The sequence below is a fragment of the Trachemys scripta genome, chromosome 9 (assembly GCF_013100865.1).
Source record: "Trachemys scripta elegans isolate TJP31775 chromosome 9, CAS_Tse_1.0, whole genome shotgun sequence".
Classification (NCBI taxonomy): domain Eukaryota; kingdom Metazoa; phylum Chordata; order Testudines; family Emydidae; genus Trachemys; species Trachemys scripta.
In genome coordinates this window covers 71,622,782-71,643,057 of record NC_048306.1, presented here as the reverse complement: position 1 = coordinate 71,643,057, position 20,276 = coordinate 71,622,782, and the positions used below count along the sequence as shown (strand labels likewise).

At 39.3% G+C, this 20,276-nt stretch overlaps 1 protein-coding gene across 2 annotated transcripts in view; it reads right to left on the bottom strand.

Moving 5' to 3' along the window:
* Positions 1-386: 386 nt before the first annotated feature.
* Positions 387-20,276, bottom strand: part of ZBTB38 (zinc finger and BTB domain containing 38) — a 40,089-nt gene continuing 20,199 nt past the window's right edge. For both annotated transcript variants that reach the window (XM_034782043.1, XM_034782042.1), the window contains exon 2: positions 387-8,623. In XM_034782043.1, the coding sequence (XP_034637934.1) occupies positions 5,039-8,623 (3,585 nt within the window). In that variant the 3' untranslated portion in view covers positions 387-5,038. The remainder of the gene's footprint in view (positions 8,624-20,276) is intronic.

Here is a 20,276-nt window from a genome sequence, read left to right as displayed (position 1 = left end):
ACAGTTATATAAAATATTTGTAAAATTATCTTTTATGTATAAATATTCTACCTGATTTGCTTTGGTCTAGAATGATCAGCATATAAATCCACTTAGAAAATATCCCCATATATTTCATCATATTTGTATTGTATTTATTTCATAATCCCAATTGTCTGGACCTAAAGCTACTATGGAACCAAAACTCTCTTTGATTCATATCATTCATCCCTGGCAGAATAAATAAGTGGATGACACTATTATTTAATTGCGTACTGCACTATCAGTTCAAGTGTAGTTTTATCATACCCAAGATATCACTTCTTTTACATTGTATAATAAAAAACCAAATAAGTAAACAAATAGTGTATCATATTTTTATGTAGAATGAAGCTGAGGTTCACCAATCTTTGTCCTGTCCTTTATTTTATAATACTGTATACAGATGAAAATACACAAAGAATAGATAATACAGATGCAGTATTATGGATACTTATCAGATCAGCCCTATGGTATAAAATGTAGATCACAGTCATCTACCTTCCTTGACCATTTTTAAAAGGTATTTTTTCCATCTTCTTCAAATTAGATCCTTTGTTCCAGTCACCAAAACAATATTCACTGTAAAACTCTGGTCTTACTGGATGTCTCTTTTGAGCTGACCTCTGCCAGCCTTAGTAATGTAGGACCTTATAGAGTTCTAAGGGTCACCAAATGAATATTCATGGCTTCTGGCTGTTGGAGGATGACTATGGCTGAGGAGCCATCATCTAGCAATCTAGGGTCATCAGCTGACAGTCTCTGCACTACCAGCCATCCCCACAGGACATCGGATGCTACACAGCAGCCTGACTGGGGGAATAGGATGGAATTTCCCAGTTGGAGAACAAGGGGCAAAAAGGGGCAACTGTATTTAAGTGGGGCAGGGGGGCTTCCATTGTCACAAGCCAGAAGACCAGGCTGGAGCAAGAGAGAAGGCAGGAGTGTCTGCCTCGCCTGAAACAATGCTCAGATCTCAGGCTCACAGAAGGGGTTAGATCACGCTAAAAGGAGGGCATCTCAAGGAGTGCTGTAACTCTTTAGTGCTTTCTTAAGTGACTGTGGTTAAGAAATTTCTTTGCTAAGCCTGTATTTTTTGCTTGCCTGCCATTTTGTAGAAGCTCAGAGCTCCCACACTGAGGGGACACATATAAGCCACTGGTGGGGTTTGGGAGTGCTGAGGCACTGGCTTCAGGGTTCAAGGCAGGTCAGGCTGCAGCATCCCACATCCCAAGGAAGAATGGCAGACATTGGGGTCTGTAGTTAGGAGTTCACCTTAGGGCCTGTCTACACTAACAATTAGTTCACAGCAAGCTGGGGTGTGAATCTACTCTGCACTAGCCTGCCACAGATTAACTGTCTATGTGGACTCTGCTGACGCACATTAACAATTCATTGATGCAGTATGATATGCGTCAGCAGGGTCCAAATGGACAGTTAGTCTGTGACAGGCTAGTTCGAGGTATTTTTGCTGAGGCATTGGTGGAAAAGATCACGCTTATTGGATCCTTGAGTGTCTCTGGGCTGATTTTCTGTTTGCATCATTTTGGAGATAAATCCAACTGGAAATTATAGAGGAATCTTTCTGTTAGCAACTGCAGGAAAGGTCCTTGCAAGACTTCTCCTGAACCATCGTCTTGCTCTTGCCAAAGACATTCTTCCTAAATCTCAGTGTGGGTTTAGACCATCTAGAGGCACTAATGACACTACTCGCCAGCTGCAGGAAAAATGCAGAGAACACCACAGACCACTATACATGGCGTTCACTGACCCGACAGAAGCCTTTGACTCCATTAACAGGAAAGCGTTGTGGAAAATCCTTCTGATGTATGGTTGTCCACTGAAATTTGTCACCATTCTTCATCTCCTTCACGATGACATACAAGCAGTGATCCTCCATAATGGGTCTACTATGGCTCCTTATAAGGTTAAGACGGGTGTCAATCAGGGCTGTGTCATTACCCCCCCACACACACACTTCTCCCTGTTCCTTGCTACGATGCTTTATTTGATCACAGATAAGATCCTGGTAGGAGTGCAGCTAATCTACCAAATGGATTGCAAGCTGTTCAACCTTAGCTGCTTCCAATCCAGAATTAAAACATCGCTGACTTCAGTCATCGAGCTTCAGTATGCTGATGACACTGTAGTGTGTGTTCACTCAGAAATAGATCTTCAGGTGATCATCAACATCTTCGCTGAAGCATATCAGAAAATGGGACTGATGCTTAACATCCAGAAGACAAAGGTCCTCCATCAGCAAGCTCCTGGTGCACAACTCCCAGCACCAGCAATACAGATCCACAATAACCCTCTAAAGAATGTTGCGCACTTTCCATATCTTGGAAGCCACCTTTCACAGACAGTTGATATTGATGAAGAAATCCAATACCGGCTCAAATGTGCAAGCCGAACTTTTGGTCATCTGAGAAAGAGGGTGTTTCAAGATTGCAACATCAGAACCAAAACCAAATTCATGGTCTATAAAGCTGTTATGATCTCCACCCTACTAAGCTGAAATGTGGACAACATACAGGAGACATCGTAAGGCATGGGAAAAGTATCAATGCTGTATGCATAAGATTCTCTGAATCAAATGGGATAACAGACACTCTAACATGAGCGTTCTCTCACAAGCCAATATTACGAGCATCCAGGTGATGGTTATTTATCATCAACTTCGCTGGGAAAACTATGTTGTCCAGATGCCTGATTTAGACTGCTAAAAACAAGTCTACTCTCAATTCAACCAAGGCAAATGCACCAGAGGAGGGCAGAAAAAATGCTATAGGGACATCCTCAAGGATAATATGAGGAAATGCAATATTGACATCAACTTGTGGGAACACATAACCCAGGACTGACAACAATGGAGGAACTGCTTGAGGCAGAGAACTCAGCACTTTGAGAATCAGATGCAACTACATGTAACAGAAAAATGGAAGCAACAGAAAGACTGTGCTATGGCCCGAACCAATATCCCAGGTTCACCTGCCCTGCTCAGAAACACGTCTGCAATGTGGCAGAGTCTGCGGCTCCAGAATAGGCCTTACAAGCCATCAGCAGCCCCACAGATCATTTGAAATGGACAATCCATGAAAGACAATCATCCTCGACTTCAAGAGATTCACGCTGATGAGTGCAGGGTAGATTCACACCCCAACTTGCCACAAACTAAACGTTCCTGGAGAGAAAAACTCAGAGACCCAGAGCTCGGAACACTGACCCAGCTCTAATCAGACCCAGGGGATGTGGGATCCAGCAATTGTGTTCACCACAGAAGACTGCTGTCTGTCCAGAGAAGAACACTGAGCCAGGTTGTGAGCATGTAGCCTCAGAGACTAATCCTTAATCAGAGAGGAGTTGTACTCCCTTTCTAACAGTCTCAGAATACTGCCTCCTTTCTTACTGAAACAGAATCTGCATCTCTACCAAGACTGATCAGCATATATATAGAAATCAGGCTCATGGCATGAAGTTTGGTGGGGGGGTACTCTTCCCTGGATGCACATTCTTCATCTAGGGAAGAACCTTAAAGACGCTGCAACGCAAAGCATATGATTAGCTCTCTATTTAGTTGTCAGAGAGAGAATTGGGCCAGCATGTGGCCCAATGGTTAATACACCATACTCTAAGAAACAGCAACTGGATTATGGGCAAGGGCAAGCCCCTATCCCCACTAAATTAAAAAGCCTGCCAGGGCAGGAGGCACTCCTCCTCCACAGTAAACTGGCTTATGCCCCAGTTCCACGGGGGACTGTCTCAAATGTGTATATGGATGAAAGTGTGTAGAGGCAATGACACAACCCTGATTGACGTATGGATGAAAGAAACTAAATATTCCCCACCCCTACCAGTCAAAAAAGCAAAACAAAAGGGTAATTTTTTATTTGTTGGTTTTAGCCCACTCATTTGAAGACCAAGAGTCCAACTCCTGCTCATGGCATGTGTGGAATTATTCCAGCTGGAGGAACTCTCATGGACTAAGCATCCCGCAATGAGAAGCGAGATGGTTCCAAAAATTCAAGAGTTGCAGAGCCACTGGAAGGTGGGAAATGTATTTACACACGGTCTTTACACTGGACAGTTCCACAACTCCTTGACCATGAAGCTGAAGTGTGTTTCATTTGGCTTCTACAACAATAAATCTGGATTTGCCCCTGGATTAATTGGCCTGACATACAATTGATAGGTGGACTTTCCGGGACTAATGCAGCTTGGAAGACTTAATATTTAAGATGAACATTTATTGAATACCACAGGAGTATCATGAATCAGGGCTTCCAATCCTCATTGACACTCAGATACCCATTGCTTATCAATGTAATTGTAAAATTGAATATAGATAGTGTAAAATGTAATAATCATACAACAGTATAAACCAAGGTTTGAGATACAGAAAAGTTTTCCAAAACTGAACTATACTTCATACTCACATTCAATAAACATTTTCTATCTTTACCGGATTATTTTAAGATACTGTATACATTAGGCCATGATCTTTTACATTTTGTTTTTCATTTATAAACACAATACCATGAAAGTTTGAGTATAAATGCATCACATCATCTTCTGTAGCACAAATTCTTCATAGTGAATGTACTCTGAACCCATATATTTGACCCTTATTATGTCCAAAGTGATTCAGAATCAAATACAGTATTGTACATTTAAGACAGTTCAATGGCTAGTTGCGTGTAACTCCGACTAAAAAGGTTCTGATTGGACCTACTGTCCTACTGTTTTCTTCTGTGTATGTATTACAGCCATTTACTGTTGCAGAACTATTTTGGATCAGACTTTTATTCTCCCTCATGCTATGTTTAGACTATTGCAAATATTCCTAGCTTTTCTGTTGCAGTGTATTTTTTGCATATACTGTACTAATATATGAAAGTTATTTGGACGAAGAAATGTTATCTACATTTTTTGAACCTGCCTAAATCTGGAGTTTCCTTTGCATTCCACGCTTCTATATATTTTTCTCCAGTGCTCTTTTCTTGTTTTTGACAACTGTCACTCAAAGTATAACTTTTGGAGTCATACTCTGTATACTATTAACTTCGTTCCCATCTGAGTCAATGAAATGTTGATTTTCCAAATGTTTAGAGCTTTCATTACACAAATACTCTTTTCTATCCTGTTGACTTGGGCTTTTGAATAGATGTTTCTTCTGGTGCATTCCAAGAGCAGCTGCTGTCTTGCAAATTTTGGGGCACTGAAGACAAGCATATCCTTTTCCATTGTGTTCATGTACATGTCTTTGCTCATGATTCCTTTTGGTAGAAAGATATAAAAAACTCTGTAAGCAGAATTGACAGTGGTAGCGTTTTTCTCCAGTATGTATTCTTTCATGTATTTTGAGCGTTTCATTTAAAGTGAATGCCTTACTACAATATTGACAGATAAAATCCTTGACACCCAAGTGAATACGTTCATGTTTCTGTAGGTTTCCTGGAACTGAAAAACACTTACCACAGGTTTTACAAGTATACGGCTTTTCTCCAGTATGACATCTCATATGCATTTTTAGTGTGGATGGGCTCTGGAACTGCTTTTGGCATAATTCACAAATATAAGGCTTTGAAGTAGGTACATGCCAATGTATAGGTTCCTGGATTTCTTCAGTGGAAGATTTCTCTCTCTCACAGAGCTCACAATGAAGATTAGGCATTTCTGTGTTTCCTTCTTTATTGATGCCCTTTTCTTCAGGAATTTTTCTAAGTGCATACTCTCTATTGCATGTATTTTCACTTTCACTACTGGAGTTCTTGTTTCCATGATTCTTCCTCCATTTGACTTTTCTAATTTTTCTTAGCTGTTTAGATTTCTTTTTTGGTTTGTAATTATAATAAGGTCTCCAAGGTTTGTCATTGGAATCCTGATCACTTACATCATCGCACATTTCAGTCAGTTCCATACATTCTGATCTGCAAAGCCTAGCTGGGCTTCTTTCTTTTCTCTCTGTTTCAGTCTCCTGAGGCTGATTGTCCTGTTCAGATTCACATTTAGACCTTCTTCCTCTTTTATAAAACAGTTTGGAACCTAAAATATGTCTTTTTACAATAGCCTCATTCCCAATTTTTACTGTTATTTGACAAAGAGGAGCAACATTACTATCAGTTGATGTTCCAGGTAAGGCAGGCTTTGCAATGTAGGTTTCAGTTTTACTTGATTCTTGAACAGTATCTGTAGTCTTGTTAGATGAACCTCCAGATCCTGTAATATACTGTAACTCCTCGAGTGTTTCTCCTCTATTGTACAGAAGTGTTTTCTTTTTTTCTTTAATAGTTTTTGCTTTAGTAATGCCTTTGCCATAATTATCTGATCCATGTTTACAGTCATCTTTTATGGACTGAGTGGCTGTATTATTGGAGGATATTGTCTTACTGCTTCCCATAGAAGTGACTGCATTACTGTGCATTATTACTGATGAAACTCTACTACTGTGCATTATAACCGAGGGTGCTGAACTGCTATAGTTAATAACAGAGGTTGAATTTTCACTCACATTACTGAAAGACAGAACGGAGGAATCACATTCCTGAGAACCAGAACTAAGTTCATTTGCAGCTTGCGGCACTGATTTTTCTGCAGTAAAAAAGTCACTTTGTAGGTCAGAATTTAACATTCCTACTGCCCAAGGTGAAATATTCTGAATATTCATAGATGATGTTGCATCATTGCATGAAGATGTATTCAAGGAAATAGTGGTATTGTTTGTTAATATATTATTTTGAAAATTCAGCGAAGGTAGTTCAGAGCTGAGAGAATTCTGAATAATGCAGGTACCAGAAGTTGCTTCATTAACTTGGTTGCTTGCTTGTACATTTTCATACGAAGAATTCTGGTAGGACTTATAAGGTAGCCTTCTGCATTTCATAGGTAAAAGCCTATAAAGTTTGTAAGGATACATGCTAGGCTTTAAGCCTCCATTAGCTGTTTTTTTATTTACTGCAAGTCGATGGTCAATTGCATGGAAAGATTTCTGATGATTTTTTAGTATATAATAGGTCATGAAAGTCTCAAGGCAGAAAATGCACTGATAACGCCTTTCCCCTGTGTGCCAGATTTCATGTCTGGTACGATATTCAGCTAATGCAAACACTTTGTTGCAGTAATGGCAAGGATAAGTTCTTCTCCATGAATGCACATTTGCATGTCTTCGAAGGCTAGACAGTGTTACATAGCTACGTTTGCAAACAATGCATGTATATAATATCTGCCCATCAACAACTTTAACCAAATGATCTGTTTCTGGCAAGGTGCAGTTTGCACTGGAGTAATCAGTAATATTGTTTTCAGACAACAGAGGCTCTGTGTTTCCATGTGAGCTTCCATTTCTTTCATCAGTAGTAGTATAGTTATCTAACATTTTTTGTTCATTTCCACTCTGAACAGATATGCTGCCTGAACTCCTGCAGACTTGTTCATGATTCTCCAGTCTGTTAAGATTTGCAAATTGTTTGCTGCAGTATTTGCATATTAAAGGTTCCTGATGATTTGTGTGAAGCTGAAGATGGGTACTGAGTAAAGCTCTGTCATCAAATGATCTGGTACAACAGTTACATCTGTAAACAGGTGGAATAACTGTTGCTCTGGGTCCAGGGATGTTAGCAGATTTATTTTCCTCTTCTGTGGAAAAAAGTAAGTCTCCTGCCTTATCATGAGGGAAAGGAATAATTGCTTGATCTGTAACTGCTTCTTGTTGAACCTCTGTATTGGTTACTTTGGGGGCTGATATTTTTGCTATAGCCAAACCAGTACATTGGGATTTAAAGGCCATCTTTGGTGTACCACATGCTTGTTTTATTGGCTGAAATAGAGGTGTTGTCGGAAGAGTTTCATAATTGTCTTCACTCATTTTGTACAGAGGGCTGCTGTCATGTTCTAAAAAAGGAGTTCCTTGAAAAGCATCACCTCCAGAAGAAACTGCATAGGAGTGTTCAGCTAACGTACTGGCTGGCTCAGCATCTTTTCCAACATCATCCCTATCAAGGCCAACGTTGGTTGCTTTAATTGTCTCAGATACCTTTTTAAAACTTGCTCTCAAGTCAAGTGGAGAAAACAAATTGTTATTATTTTCAGTTTCAAAAATTGAAAAAGCATTTGTGATTCTTGGCCCGTTTGTGATAGCTGAATCTTCATGTCTTTTTTCATTTTTTTCTTCTTTGACCACCCCTTTTTCAGTTATACAAAATGCATATGGACAAGGGGAATTTGAAAAATTAATGTCTGTAAGATCTTCCAGAAACGATATTCCCAGTTTTTTCCCTGCAGCTGCAAGGTCTGTTACAGTCTCCTGTCTCTTAACAACTACTGTGGAACTGTAGATATAATTAAGTATTTCAGTAAACACTTCAGCCTTAAGATCGTCTAACTCCAGGACATGTCCGGAAATACAGATTGTATGACTCCAAAAAATATTTTTGAAATAAAGGCTTGAAGCTGCTAGTACATTACTGTGGGCTTTAAATTTGGTATCTTCCACAATTATAGTGACATCACATAAAATACCCCGAATGCGCTGTTCATTTAAAATGGAGAGTACCGTGTCACTATGAAAGTCATCCTTGAGATCCTTTGAATGGGACATGACTGTCATCTACAACAAAAAAAAGAGTTAACAGTTAAATTTGCTTTTAAAAGCTATTACAAAAATCAGCTCTGTAATTGGGGACTTTTTTCAGGTTTGTTTTGTTTTGTTTTAATTCAGGTAAAAAGGGAGGGTGAAGTTATGCAATAGCATTTTCAGGTAAAAAAACTTGGGTTTGATCCTGCAAACAATATTGATGGTAATAGGGCGACTTGTCAGGGAAGTAACTACAATTCTTACTAGTAAAAGTTTACAGAGTGAGGCCCTGTATTTCAGAATTAATTTTAAAGGGTCCCCTCTACCGCCCACTCAATTTTCATACAAAAGTTGACCCATTCTGTAGAAATGGGTAAATTATCCAAGGAGCTAAAAAAAATAACATTCATTTGTAACTCAAATGCATTTATATACATCATAAGTTATATATTCAAAGTATGTTCTGTCATAATGTTTCATTCAAGGTCTACACAAATCTTTAAATAATATTTACAAATAGATTAGGGATGGAGGAGCTCTGGCAGCTCCTCAGTAGCAGGGACAGGAGAACAAGCATCTCTCTTGTTCCTCAATAGCCAGATCAATTCTTTATATCTGCAATCTGGCTGATATCCAGTATTTAAAATCAGAGCCTCCAGCCTTCTGAATGGCCAGAGGTGCAAGTGATGAAGTTTAGCCTGAATGAACAAAGAAACGGAACTCAACCCTAGAGATGGTCCCTCCAAGGTCAGGGTTGAGACATATTGATGTGGCCGTGTGAGGAAACTTGAACTGCTGCTACCCATATTGTATCTGTTCCATGGATAACAGAGGACTTAGAGCTCCAGGACTGTGTTTATCAGATAATCACATTTAACATTTGATCCCATTATAGAAAAATTAGAGGTTCCAAAAATTAAAAAGCTCCAATGACAAAATACTGTTTTAAAAACCAAATGATAAAACACATAAATCATGATTTTAACATCAACGGATGTTCTTTTATATAAGAATTCTTTTATATAATTCATTAAAATTAATATTTAAATTAGTCATTGGGCTTTATTAGATAGAACCTCATTAATAATAGTTTCATTGTGAATTACTGAATTTTGTGAATTAAAAATACAATAATAACAAAAATCCAGGGTAATGATAACAAAATGTATTTTGTTTATTTTGTCATTTTGGGTTTTTTTGTAATAGCAGTTCACAGTATCCTAATAACTATGCTTGACTTTTTTTTTAATTATACCAATAATGAGAGTTCATTGCAATACTCTGCTGTTTAATGTTTGCTGAGTGATATTAAAATGCCTCCATTTTATTTTATTGAGGATTACAAAGTGTTCAGACTAGCAAGGCACTATTGTATAAAATTTCTTATATTTCACTTCAATAAGAAGGAAGGATGCCAAGATTCTCAGAATGAAACAGTATATTAATGGAAATAAAATAAGGAAAAGAGAAAACAGTTAATGGGTGGAATTGACTGAATATATGCTGCAGAAATCTCTCTGATTTTTACCAAATACTGGGTTCTGTTCAAATTTAGACCTGTTCTGCAGCATAACATGAATCCCCTTCTTTTTTCTTCCTACTTTGAGCTCTGCTTTCAAGTCATCAGAGTAAGAAGTAACAGTTCCATATTCAGTTAGCAATCACCAGAACCAAAGATCTGCAAGACTACTAATCAGGGCTGGCCCACAACATTTTGGCACCTGAGGCAGGGAAATCAAATGATGCCCCCATACCACCTCGCTTGGGCCAAAATTTTGAAAGGTCTCAATTCTGCCTTCTTCCTGTTATACTCCTCTCATGGTACTGCTCTGCTACCTACCCCAATAAAGGAGAACTAACAACTTAAAATGCCTTGTTCAAAAATTTTAAGTAACACTTAACTTTGAAACGCCTGAACAGCAAATGTAACTTTTCTTGTCTGCATAATAAACACTGGCATTTTTATCTGTTTGAATAATCAAAGTGGTGCTTTCCGTGCCTTGGTTGCAAAGATTTGAACTGCTTCCTGCAGGTCCACAGTCTGGGCCAACTCATGCTCTATTGAGATGGTTGCAAGGCCGACCAGCGTCTCCTGTGTCATTGTGGAGCACAGATATGTTTTTATTAACTTCAGCTTGGAGAAGCTGCGTTCTTCACTGGCAACTGTTACAGGAAGTTTTAGAAGTATGCGCAGAGCAACAAAAGCATTTCGAAAGAGGGTGGTCATCTTATTTGTGCACATATATTCCAGAACAGCCTTTGGAGTTGATCCTGCTGAAATGTATCTTGAAAGGGCTTTCAGTTCATCACCTAAATCACTCGCATCAATATCGCACATGTCATCATGTGTCAATACTGTCTCTAGTGCCCTGCATTTCTGATGTAGGTCTTCTTCAGGTATAGTGAGGAGTTTTGGAATATCATACAACATCCCAAATACACTGCTGTGTTTCTTGAGCTGCAGGAAACGTTCAACTGACTATATTGCACAATCTAGCACCTGGTTAAAGAATTCAACTTTGAATTGTTGTTTGGGTCTCTTATGGGATTATCCCGTGCCTCATAATCAAAATAATGTCTTCTTCGAGGACTCTTGTATTCTTGAATGGGTGGGAAAATAGCTTCAGTGTGAAGTTCCTCTGCCAACTTCTGTGCACTCTTCAGAACGTTTTGAAATCCCTCATCTGACCGGTAAGACTGTAGGTATGACTTTGCTTTGTCCAGTTGTTCCATTGATCCAGATATATCGAAGTCAACACCTTGGAGTCTCTTGCTTACAACATTTATTTCAAACAGTATGTCATGCCACAACACTAAGCCACACAGAAATTTGAAGTTATGTATGTTTCTGATGATTCCATTTTCCTCTGCCAATGTTCCCCTACGAACAGTTCCTGTCATAGCATTATCCTCCATAATGGCAACTATGGCATCATCTATCTTCCCAATTTGGTGTTTGATAGGCTTTATAGCCTCCACTTGACTTTCCCATCGTGTGGCACTCAGTGGTTTCAGTGTCAGAGAGAATGTTCCCAGATGTTGCTTCAAAATTTGCCATCAATGAGTTGATGCAGAGAAAAATACATAGATGCTTTGAATTACATTAAAAAATTCAGCAGCCTCACTAGAAGCTGATGCTGCATCACTGACCGCCAAGTTCAATGAATGAGAACTGCATGGGACAAAAAAAGCTTGAGGGTTTAACTCTCGGATCCATGTCTGCACTTCTCTGTTCTTTCCTCTCATGTTGGCACCATTATCGTAGCCCTGACCACTCATGTCAGCTATCGCAATTCCCATATCTTCCAGTTTTTAAGAAGCACATTTGTCATACCAACTCCTGTAGTATCATCAATGCCAATAAATTCTAGAAAATGCTCTCTGACAGTAACCATTGCAGGGACATTTTCACTAGGTTCTGTTGTTGTTACAAAACGCACCATTAAAGTCATTTGTTCCGTATGGCTGATGTCAGGTGTGCAGTCCAGAATTACAGAGTAATATCTTGCTGACTTCAGATCTGCCACAATCTTCTTTTTTGACTTTTGTTGCCAGTAACTGTATGATCTCATTTTGAATTGTTTTTTCCAAGGTAGTGGTATATGTACATTTCTTTGGTGGTGACTCTTCTTAGATGCTTCTGGAGTATAGCATCAAACTCAGCCATCAGCTCCACAATTTTAAGGACGTTTCCATTGTTTGGCACATATAGCTGATCTGAAGTGCCACGCAGTGCTAGGTTTTGGGTAGCAAGCATTCTCACAATGGCAATGAGCCTTTTCAGAACATTTTGCCAGTAAAGAGACTCTGATGCAATCTTCTCTTGATGCAGATCATCTATGGTGGCCTTTAACCTTAGTCTCATCTCAAGCTCTTTCCACCTATGGAATGCTCTCTGGTGATTTGCTGCCTTCTCATGGCATGCTAGATTTCTAGCCTGATTCTTCCAATCCTTTGTTCCTGTAGAACCCAATGTGGCTGGAACATTAGACTGGAAGAGTTTGCAACAAAAACAGTATGCAGCATTCTGGGTTTTTGAGTATATAAGCCATGGCCTCTCCACTTTATCACCATTGGAGATTTCACGCCAGTAATGTGTTGGATGGAACCTTCTATTTTCATTGTCTTTGGGGAACATGAAGTTTTTCACTTGCTGTGGCCCATGCAGTACAAGGAAGTCCCTCAGGCTACTGCTCAAGTGGGTCCACAGTCCTGGATCATCTAGATTTAAGGAACTAAACTCAGCAGCAGCTGTTTCTTGCGCCTCCACCACACTCTTCTCTTATCTACACTTTTCTTCAGGAATGTGCATGGTTACATCCATTTGAGATGGAGATATGGATGCTGCAGTAGCTGCCAGGTCACCTGCACTCTGACTAACTGGAAGATCAGACATTTCCTCACCACTCACATCCTCACTGGGGCCAAAGGCTCACCGTGAACTTTTGTGTCTATGTATCTCAGGAGAGCTCCTTCCTGCTTAGATAGAAAAGCTTCCTTTGCTTTCTTTCTTTTTCTGAATGCTGCCCCAGCGGGGTGTTTTCTTCTTTCACTCATGACTGCTGTTCTGTGCCAGCTATAGTGGCTCTCAACACTCAATTGAAGGGGACAAATAAGCAGGCTGGTAGCAGGGCCTGAGTGAGGGAAGATATCAGCATCTTAAGGGCCTAACTGGCTCCTACTACTTCAGTTGACTGCCTGTTCTCCTCAAGTGGGTTCAGGGAAGCAGCAGGAAATAGGAAGCTCCCTGAGAAGCTGGTGTTAATCAGTCCAGGCTTCTGGGGGTGGTAGAGAGGTACATACAAGGCTCCTCCTCCTCTCTCTCCCTGCAGCTCCTGCTGCTTTCTGTTATTCCCTCTCACTTTTTCTCCTGCCTGTTATGTCTCTTGTGCTCTCCTTCCTCCAGCACAACACTCCACCATCTCTGTGCATCTAGAGCAGAGACACAATTTTCTACATCAGTGGTTCCCAAACTTTAACAACCTGAGAACCCCTTTAACTAAAATGTCAAGTCTCGCGAACCCCCTCCTAAAAATGAATATTTCCAGGGATTTTCTCCTTTACCTGAGTATAAATTATAAAAGCAGTGATCTTGGAAATATAAAATTTGTTTTTATGACATGCTTATTACTCACTATTGATTATTAATTACTATTTATCATAACAGTATTTTTATTACATTATGAAAACGGCAACACTCTTCCAAGATCTCACTTTCGTAGCTTGTATCACTTTGAATAAGCCTATTCTAAGACAAGGCTCCTATGTTTCATCAAGGAGTATCAGATGTGACACAGCATGAAGGTATTTAAGAAGCCAACTCAAAGAGTTCCTCCTACACAAGCATTCAGGTCTTGAGCAGTCCAGGCAAGCAACGCACATTACAACAAAGCTTAAACTTGTTCTTCATAATAATTTTAAAAACAATACTAGCTGCCTATTTAATTTAAAAATCATCAAAAAATATCCACCTCCCTTTCCATTTCTTATAAGGAGTCTTGAAGTTTAAATCTCCTTAGTGTGATAGATATGCTTGCTTTGATCTGCTTAGCTGTTGGAAGTCTAGGGGCTCCAGGCTGCTGGCCCCGTGCTGCCTGGAGACCTTAGCCACAGCTCTTTCTGCCATTAGGGAATTTTTTCCTGAGAACCCTTGTAACGTTTCATGAACCCCCAGGAGTTCACGAACCCCAGTTAGGGAACCACTGTTCTACACTCTGGGTCCTAGTGGTGCCCCACCACAGTCTGGCACCTGAGGTGGCCGCCTCAGTTCGCCTCATGGTAAGGCCAGCCCTGCTACTAATTTATGACACTTCATTAGTTTAAACTACAATGGATCCAAAAGAGAATGACTAAATATGGACACTTTTATGATTTGAAATCAGGGTCAAATTATACCACTATGTGGTGGGTGAGCCAGTACTGTTTTCTGCAGCAACTTGTGTGCTAAATGTAAGCTTTCAGTTTAAAAAATTTAAGCCACTAGCCCTATCATCACAAAGATTATCTCCAAAAATCAAATATATATCAATAGAGTGATGTCTTCTGGAATCTATGGCCAGCCTAAAACAAAAGTTCTGAAAGAGGTGTGAATTACCTCATTCCTCTCACTGCAGCGTTAGCTCTGAACTCTAATGACAATTTAAAAAAGGGAACTTTAATTACTTCACTGCTAATCAAAGCAGATAAGAAATACAATCCATATTATGACAACATGCACAATATATTGAGAGAGACGTCTTATTTAGGTATCACAAGTGGAACTTGAGAATAAAATCACTTATTTTTACAATCTGGCTCGGGGCTCCTGTTTGTAATAGGGAACTTTTAGCTATTCGATGCACAAAAGTTGTGCATAGTTGAGAATTTAAAATGCACAGAACACAAGAAATTCAAAGTTATGGTTCACATAGCAAATAATATACAGACGCTCCCCGAGTTACGTAAACCCGACATACGCAAATCCGAGTTTACGGAAAAAGTTCTGTAAGCTAGATATAGGAGTTTGGGGTTTTGGGGGGTTTTTTTGCGCAATGGTTGGAGATACGTTTCCAACTTTCGCAAAATTCGAGTTACGCAAGGCGTTCCGGAACGGAACGCTTGTGTAAGTTGGGGAGTGTCTGTATGTAATGAATCAAAGTTACAGAAATGAATTCAGTAGTATGTACTGTGAGATAAAATACTACATATGCACATAAGCAGGGTATTGAGCAACAGTGCCCTAAGAAAGTCAAATTGATTGTGGCTGGCCCAGATCCTCAGCTGGTGAAAGATGGAAGTCAACGGTGAGATGCTCACTTGTACAAGCTGAGAATCTAAATCACACCATCATGCATATACTTTTTAAATGATGTTGCATTATGTAGTTTTTTTCATTAAATTTGCATAGGTTATAATAAGAGATATTAAACGTTAATTCACTTTAATTAGAATACTGACCTGAAATTTATTTTAGTTTAAGACTGCTATCTCTTTTGGTCCACTATCTGAAAACCCAGACATAATTAGTTTCTAGTACATGAGACTATCTTCTACATAAAGAGTACTGATAAAAATATGTTTCTTCAGCCAAGCAGCCACAATCCCATAGAGATACTGTATTAACAATTATTTTTTCATAGACAGTGGCTGACAATACATCAGACTTGCTTATGTGATATGGTATTAGAAACACAAGCATTAGATGTCAAAAATAAGATCTCACAAAAGAAGCTATTGAATTACTTTCTGTGTAAGAAAAAAAATACTGTCAACTCTACCTCCCAGTGACCAAGGCAAGAGAAGCTTGCCAGTATTTTTTTAAAATCATTCTTTGTAATAGCATAGTTAGTGTTAATCTGAAAGGACAGATCATCTGACACTGTTGCTAAGTACATCAGATGGCTATTTCTACACTAAAATTAATTTATACACAAAGCCCATAATAAGTGAACTGAAATGTTCATAATAGAAAGATTGGCTGATTCTTCAGCCAGTTACTTCAGCATACCATCTTTAGGGGAAAATACTTGTGATTTAGACTTGTACCTGCATGCACACAGATTACAAGCCTTTGTAGTCTCTGAATCATGGATGTTGCACTCTGCTTAGTACAATACCTTTTTGCATAGCTTCTTTGGAGAAAGCAGAAGTTATGATTTGTTATTTGGGTATTAATCTTGTACTATACTCTACACCATCTGAAAAACTACATGAAAAAACTCCAATATGGAGCAAGCTGTTTTTCACATATAATACTTTTTGCTTTCTTTTGTTTTGGCTGGTACAATTCCAAAAGAGTTTGCCTGCATAGGCGCTGACTCCGTGGGTGCTCAGCACCCACTGGCAACACTGCAGATCAGCTCCTTCCCTTCCTCCCTAACCCTCCCATACACCTACGGGCCCTGCTGATCAGCTCCACCCTCTCTCTCCCAGCGCCTCCCGCGGATCAGCGGTTCAGGAGGCACTGGGTGCAGTGGAAGGAGCAGGGGCAGGAAGAAGCGAGTGGGAGGAGATGGAACAGTGATCGGGGATCGATTTATCGTGTCTACACTACACGTGATAAATTGATCCCCGATAGATCGATTGCTACCCGCCGATCCCTTACTGAGTGATCAGAGAGATTGAAGTGTTCTCCTACTGGTTTTTGAATGTTATGATTCCTGATGTCAGAATGGAGGTTGTTCTGAAATGATCATAGTTAAACAAAATGTTATGGTTGTTCTTTCAAAAGTTTACAATGAACATTGACTTAATATAGCTTTGGAACTTAACTATGCATAAGAAAAATGCTGTTTTCAACCATCTTAATTTAAATGAAACAAGCACAGAAACAGTTTCTTTGTCAATCTTTTTTTAAACTTTCCCTTTACTTTTTTAGTAGTTTACATATAACACAGTACTGTACTGTATTTGCCTCCCCCCTCCACCCCGCTGTTGTCTGATGTACTTCGGTTCCAAATTACGTGTGTGGTGGACCAGTCAGTTCGTAACTCTGGTGTTCGTAACTCTGAGGTTCTACTGTAGTTAGGTTGTTCACCTCCACTATTTCTATTGGGAGGCTATTCCAGAACCTCACTCCTCTGATCATTAGAAACTTTCTTCTAGTTTCCAGCCTAAATTTATACATGGCCAGTTTATACCCATTTGTTGTGCCAGACTGTCCTTTAGATTAGATTAAATAGCTCTTCTCCCTCCCTGGTGTTTATCTGCTTGATGTATTTATAGAGCAATATCTGTTCTCAGCCAAGCTCTCTAGTCTCCTCTCATAAAATAGGCTCTTCATTCCCTGATCATCCTGGTAGCCCTTTTTGGCACCTGTTCCAGTCTGAATTAATCTTTCTTCAACATGAGCGACTGGAACTGTGCACAGCATTCCAGATGAGGTCTGATCAATGCCTTCTACAATGGCATTAGTACTTCCCTATCTCTACTAGAAATACCCTGCTTGATACACCTAAGATTGCATTTGACTTTCTTACATCTGCATTACATTGTTGGCTCATAGTCATCCTGTGATTGACGAATACACCCTGGTCTTCCTCCTCCATCATTTCCAACATAATAACTCCAGTTTATAGCAGAAATTTTTATTAGTTCCTCAGTGCAAGACAATGCACTTTGTACTCTTAAATATAATCCCATTTCTATTATTCCAGCCAAGCCTGAGTGGTACGGTGGCCACAATGTACCAGGTCCCAATGCCATTCACTCAGTTTTGGCCCCACAGCCGTCCCATCATGACAGAGGTTAAGTGAGGCCAAATCTGAGTGGGCAGTGGGGCAGCCAGTGCTGCTCCTTCTCAACTGCCAGTGGTACGCACTGAGTGTAACGTGTGTATGGTCGCAGGTGCCATTGCATGTAGGAAGTTATTACCCTATCCTCTACAGAGGAGTAAAGCTGTTGACACAGTTTCATAAACATTTCTCACACATCAAGGACCTTAAGCACAATGTTCAATAAGACAAAAATTATTGGGTTGCCAATTTTGGCAGCAAATGAAGATCAGTCCAGGCTGATACTTTTACCTGGAAACGGTGACCATCACTATAAATAATCTCAATATTAAAGATAAATAGAAAGACTGAAAATTGTGAAATATAAGTACAAATCTGACTAATCATACTTCAGGGAAGTATAGATAATTATATAATAACATACCACACCACATGCACCTTATGGGTGTATGTGTTTGAAGATGTGGACTGGTTGTAAAGTGAAGAAGCTATTGGTGACCCGTCATCATTTTGAACTTTCTCTATATCCTAATAAAGAGGAGAGGATACAAGTTGATAAAGTACAAGTAGGAACTGAAGAGAAACGTCAAAAGAAAAAGAGTCCCATTCAATTACATCACATGAAGGCAGACAACTAAAAAGTGACACATTTTATAAGTGCTTGTAAATAAATGCTAGAACTCTAAATACTAAAATGGGTGAACTTGAGTGCCGATATTAAAATGTGGATACTGATATAATAGGTATCACAGAAACTTGGTGGAATGATGATAATCCATGGAACATGGTAATACCAGCATATAAAATATATAAGAATGACAGAATAGGATGTGCTGGTGAGGGAGTGGCACTAGATGCGAAAGAAAGCATAGAGTCAAATATAGTAAAAATTTTAAATAAATCAAACTATACCATAGAATCTCTATGGATAGAAATTCTATGATGGAATAATAATAGTACAGCAGTAAGAATATACTACCAACTATCTGACCAGGATGGTGATGTTGATTGTGAAATGTTCAGGGAGATTAGAAAGCCTATAATAGAAAACTCAATAATAACAGGGAATTCAACTATCCCCATTTTGACTGTGTACATATCATCTCCGGATGGGATGCTGAGATAAAGTTTTTAGACCCCATTAATGATTGCTTCTTGGAGCAGCTAGTCCTGGAACCTACAAGGTGAGAGGCAATTCTTGATTTAGTCTTAAGTGGAGCACAGAATCTTGTCCAAGAGGGAATATATCTAAACTGCTCAGTAATAGCGACCATAATGATATTAAATTTAATATTCTTGTGGAAGGGAAAATATCAAAGAAGCCCACCACAGTAGCATTTAATTTCAGAAAGGAGAACACCACAAATATGAGGAAGCTAGTTAAAAAACAAAAATTAAAAGGTAATTACAAGAGCAAAATGCCTGCAAGCTGCATGGAAACTTTTAAAAACACTGTAATAGAGGCTCAAATTAAATGTATACCCCAAACTAAAAACTGTAGTAAGAGGGCCAAAAAAATAGCTAAGCTATAGAGTGAAAAAAGTGGTTAGAGGCAAAAAGGCATTCTTTAAAAACTGGAAGTCAAATCCTACTGAGGAAAATAGAAAGGTGCATAAACTCTGGCAAGTCAAGTGTAGAAATATAATTAAACAGACCAAAAAAGGAACACTCTAAGAAGACCAGGCTATTGTGGAGAAGCAAAATGTATTCTTTGCATTGGTCTTCACTACAAAGGATGTAAGGGAGAGTCCTACATTTGAGCCATTCCTTTTTGGTGACAAACCTGAGAAAGTGTCCCAGATTGAGATGCTAGGAGAGGTGAGTTTGGAATAAACAGATAAACAGTAATAAGTCCCCAGGACCAGTGATATTCACCCAAGAGTTCTGAAGGAATTCAAATATGAAAATGCAAAACTACTAACTGTGGAATGTAACCTATCACTTAAATCAGCTTCCATACAAGATGACTGTAGAATAGCTAATGTGACACCAATTTTTTAAAAAGGCTTCAGAGGCAATCCTGGGATTACAGGCCAGTAAACTTAATTTCAGCATCAGGCAAATTGGTTGAAACTACAGTAAAGAACAGAATTACCAGACACACAAATGAACACGATTTGTTGGGGAAGGGCCAACACGGCTTGTGTAAGGGGAAATCATGCTTCACCAATTTATTAGAATTCTTGGATGGGGGGAGGGTGGTCAACAAGCACGTGGACAAGAGTGATCCAGTTGATATAGTGTACTTGAGCTTTCAGAAAGCCTTTGACAAAGTCCCTCAACAAAGGCTCTTAAGCAAAGTAAGCAGTCATGGGATAAGAGAGAAGGTCATCTCATGGATCAGTGACTGGTTAAAAGACAGTAAACAAAGGATAGAAATAAATGGTCAGTTTTTAGAATGGAGAGAGATAAATAGCGGTGTCTCCAAGGGATCCGTACTGGGACCAGTGCTGTTCAACATATTCATAAATGTT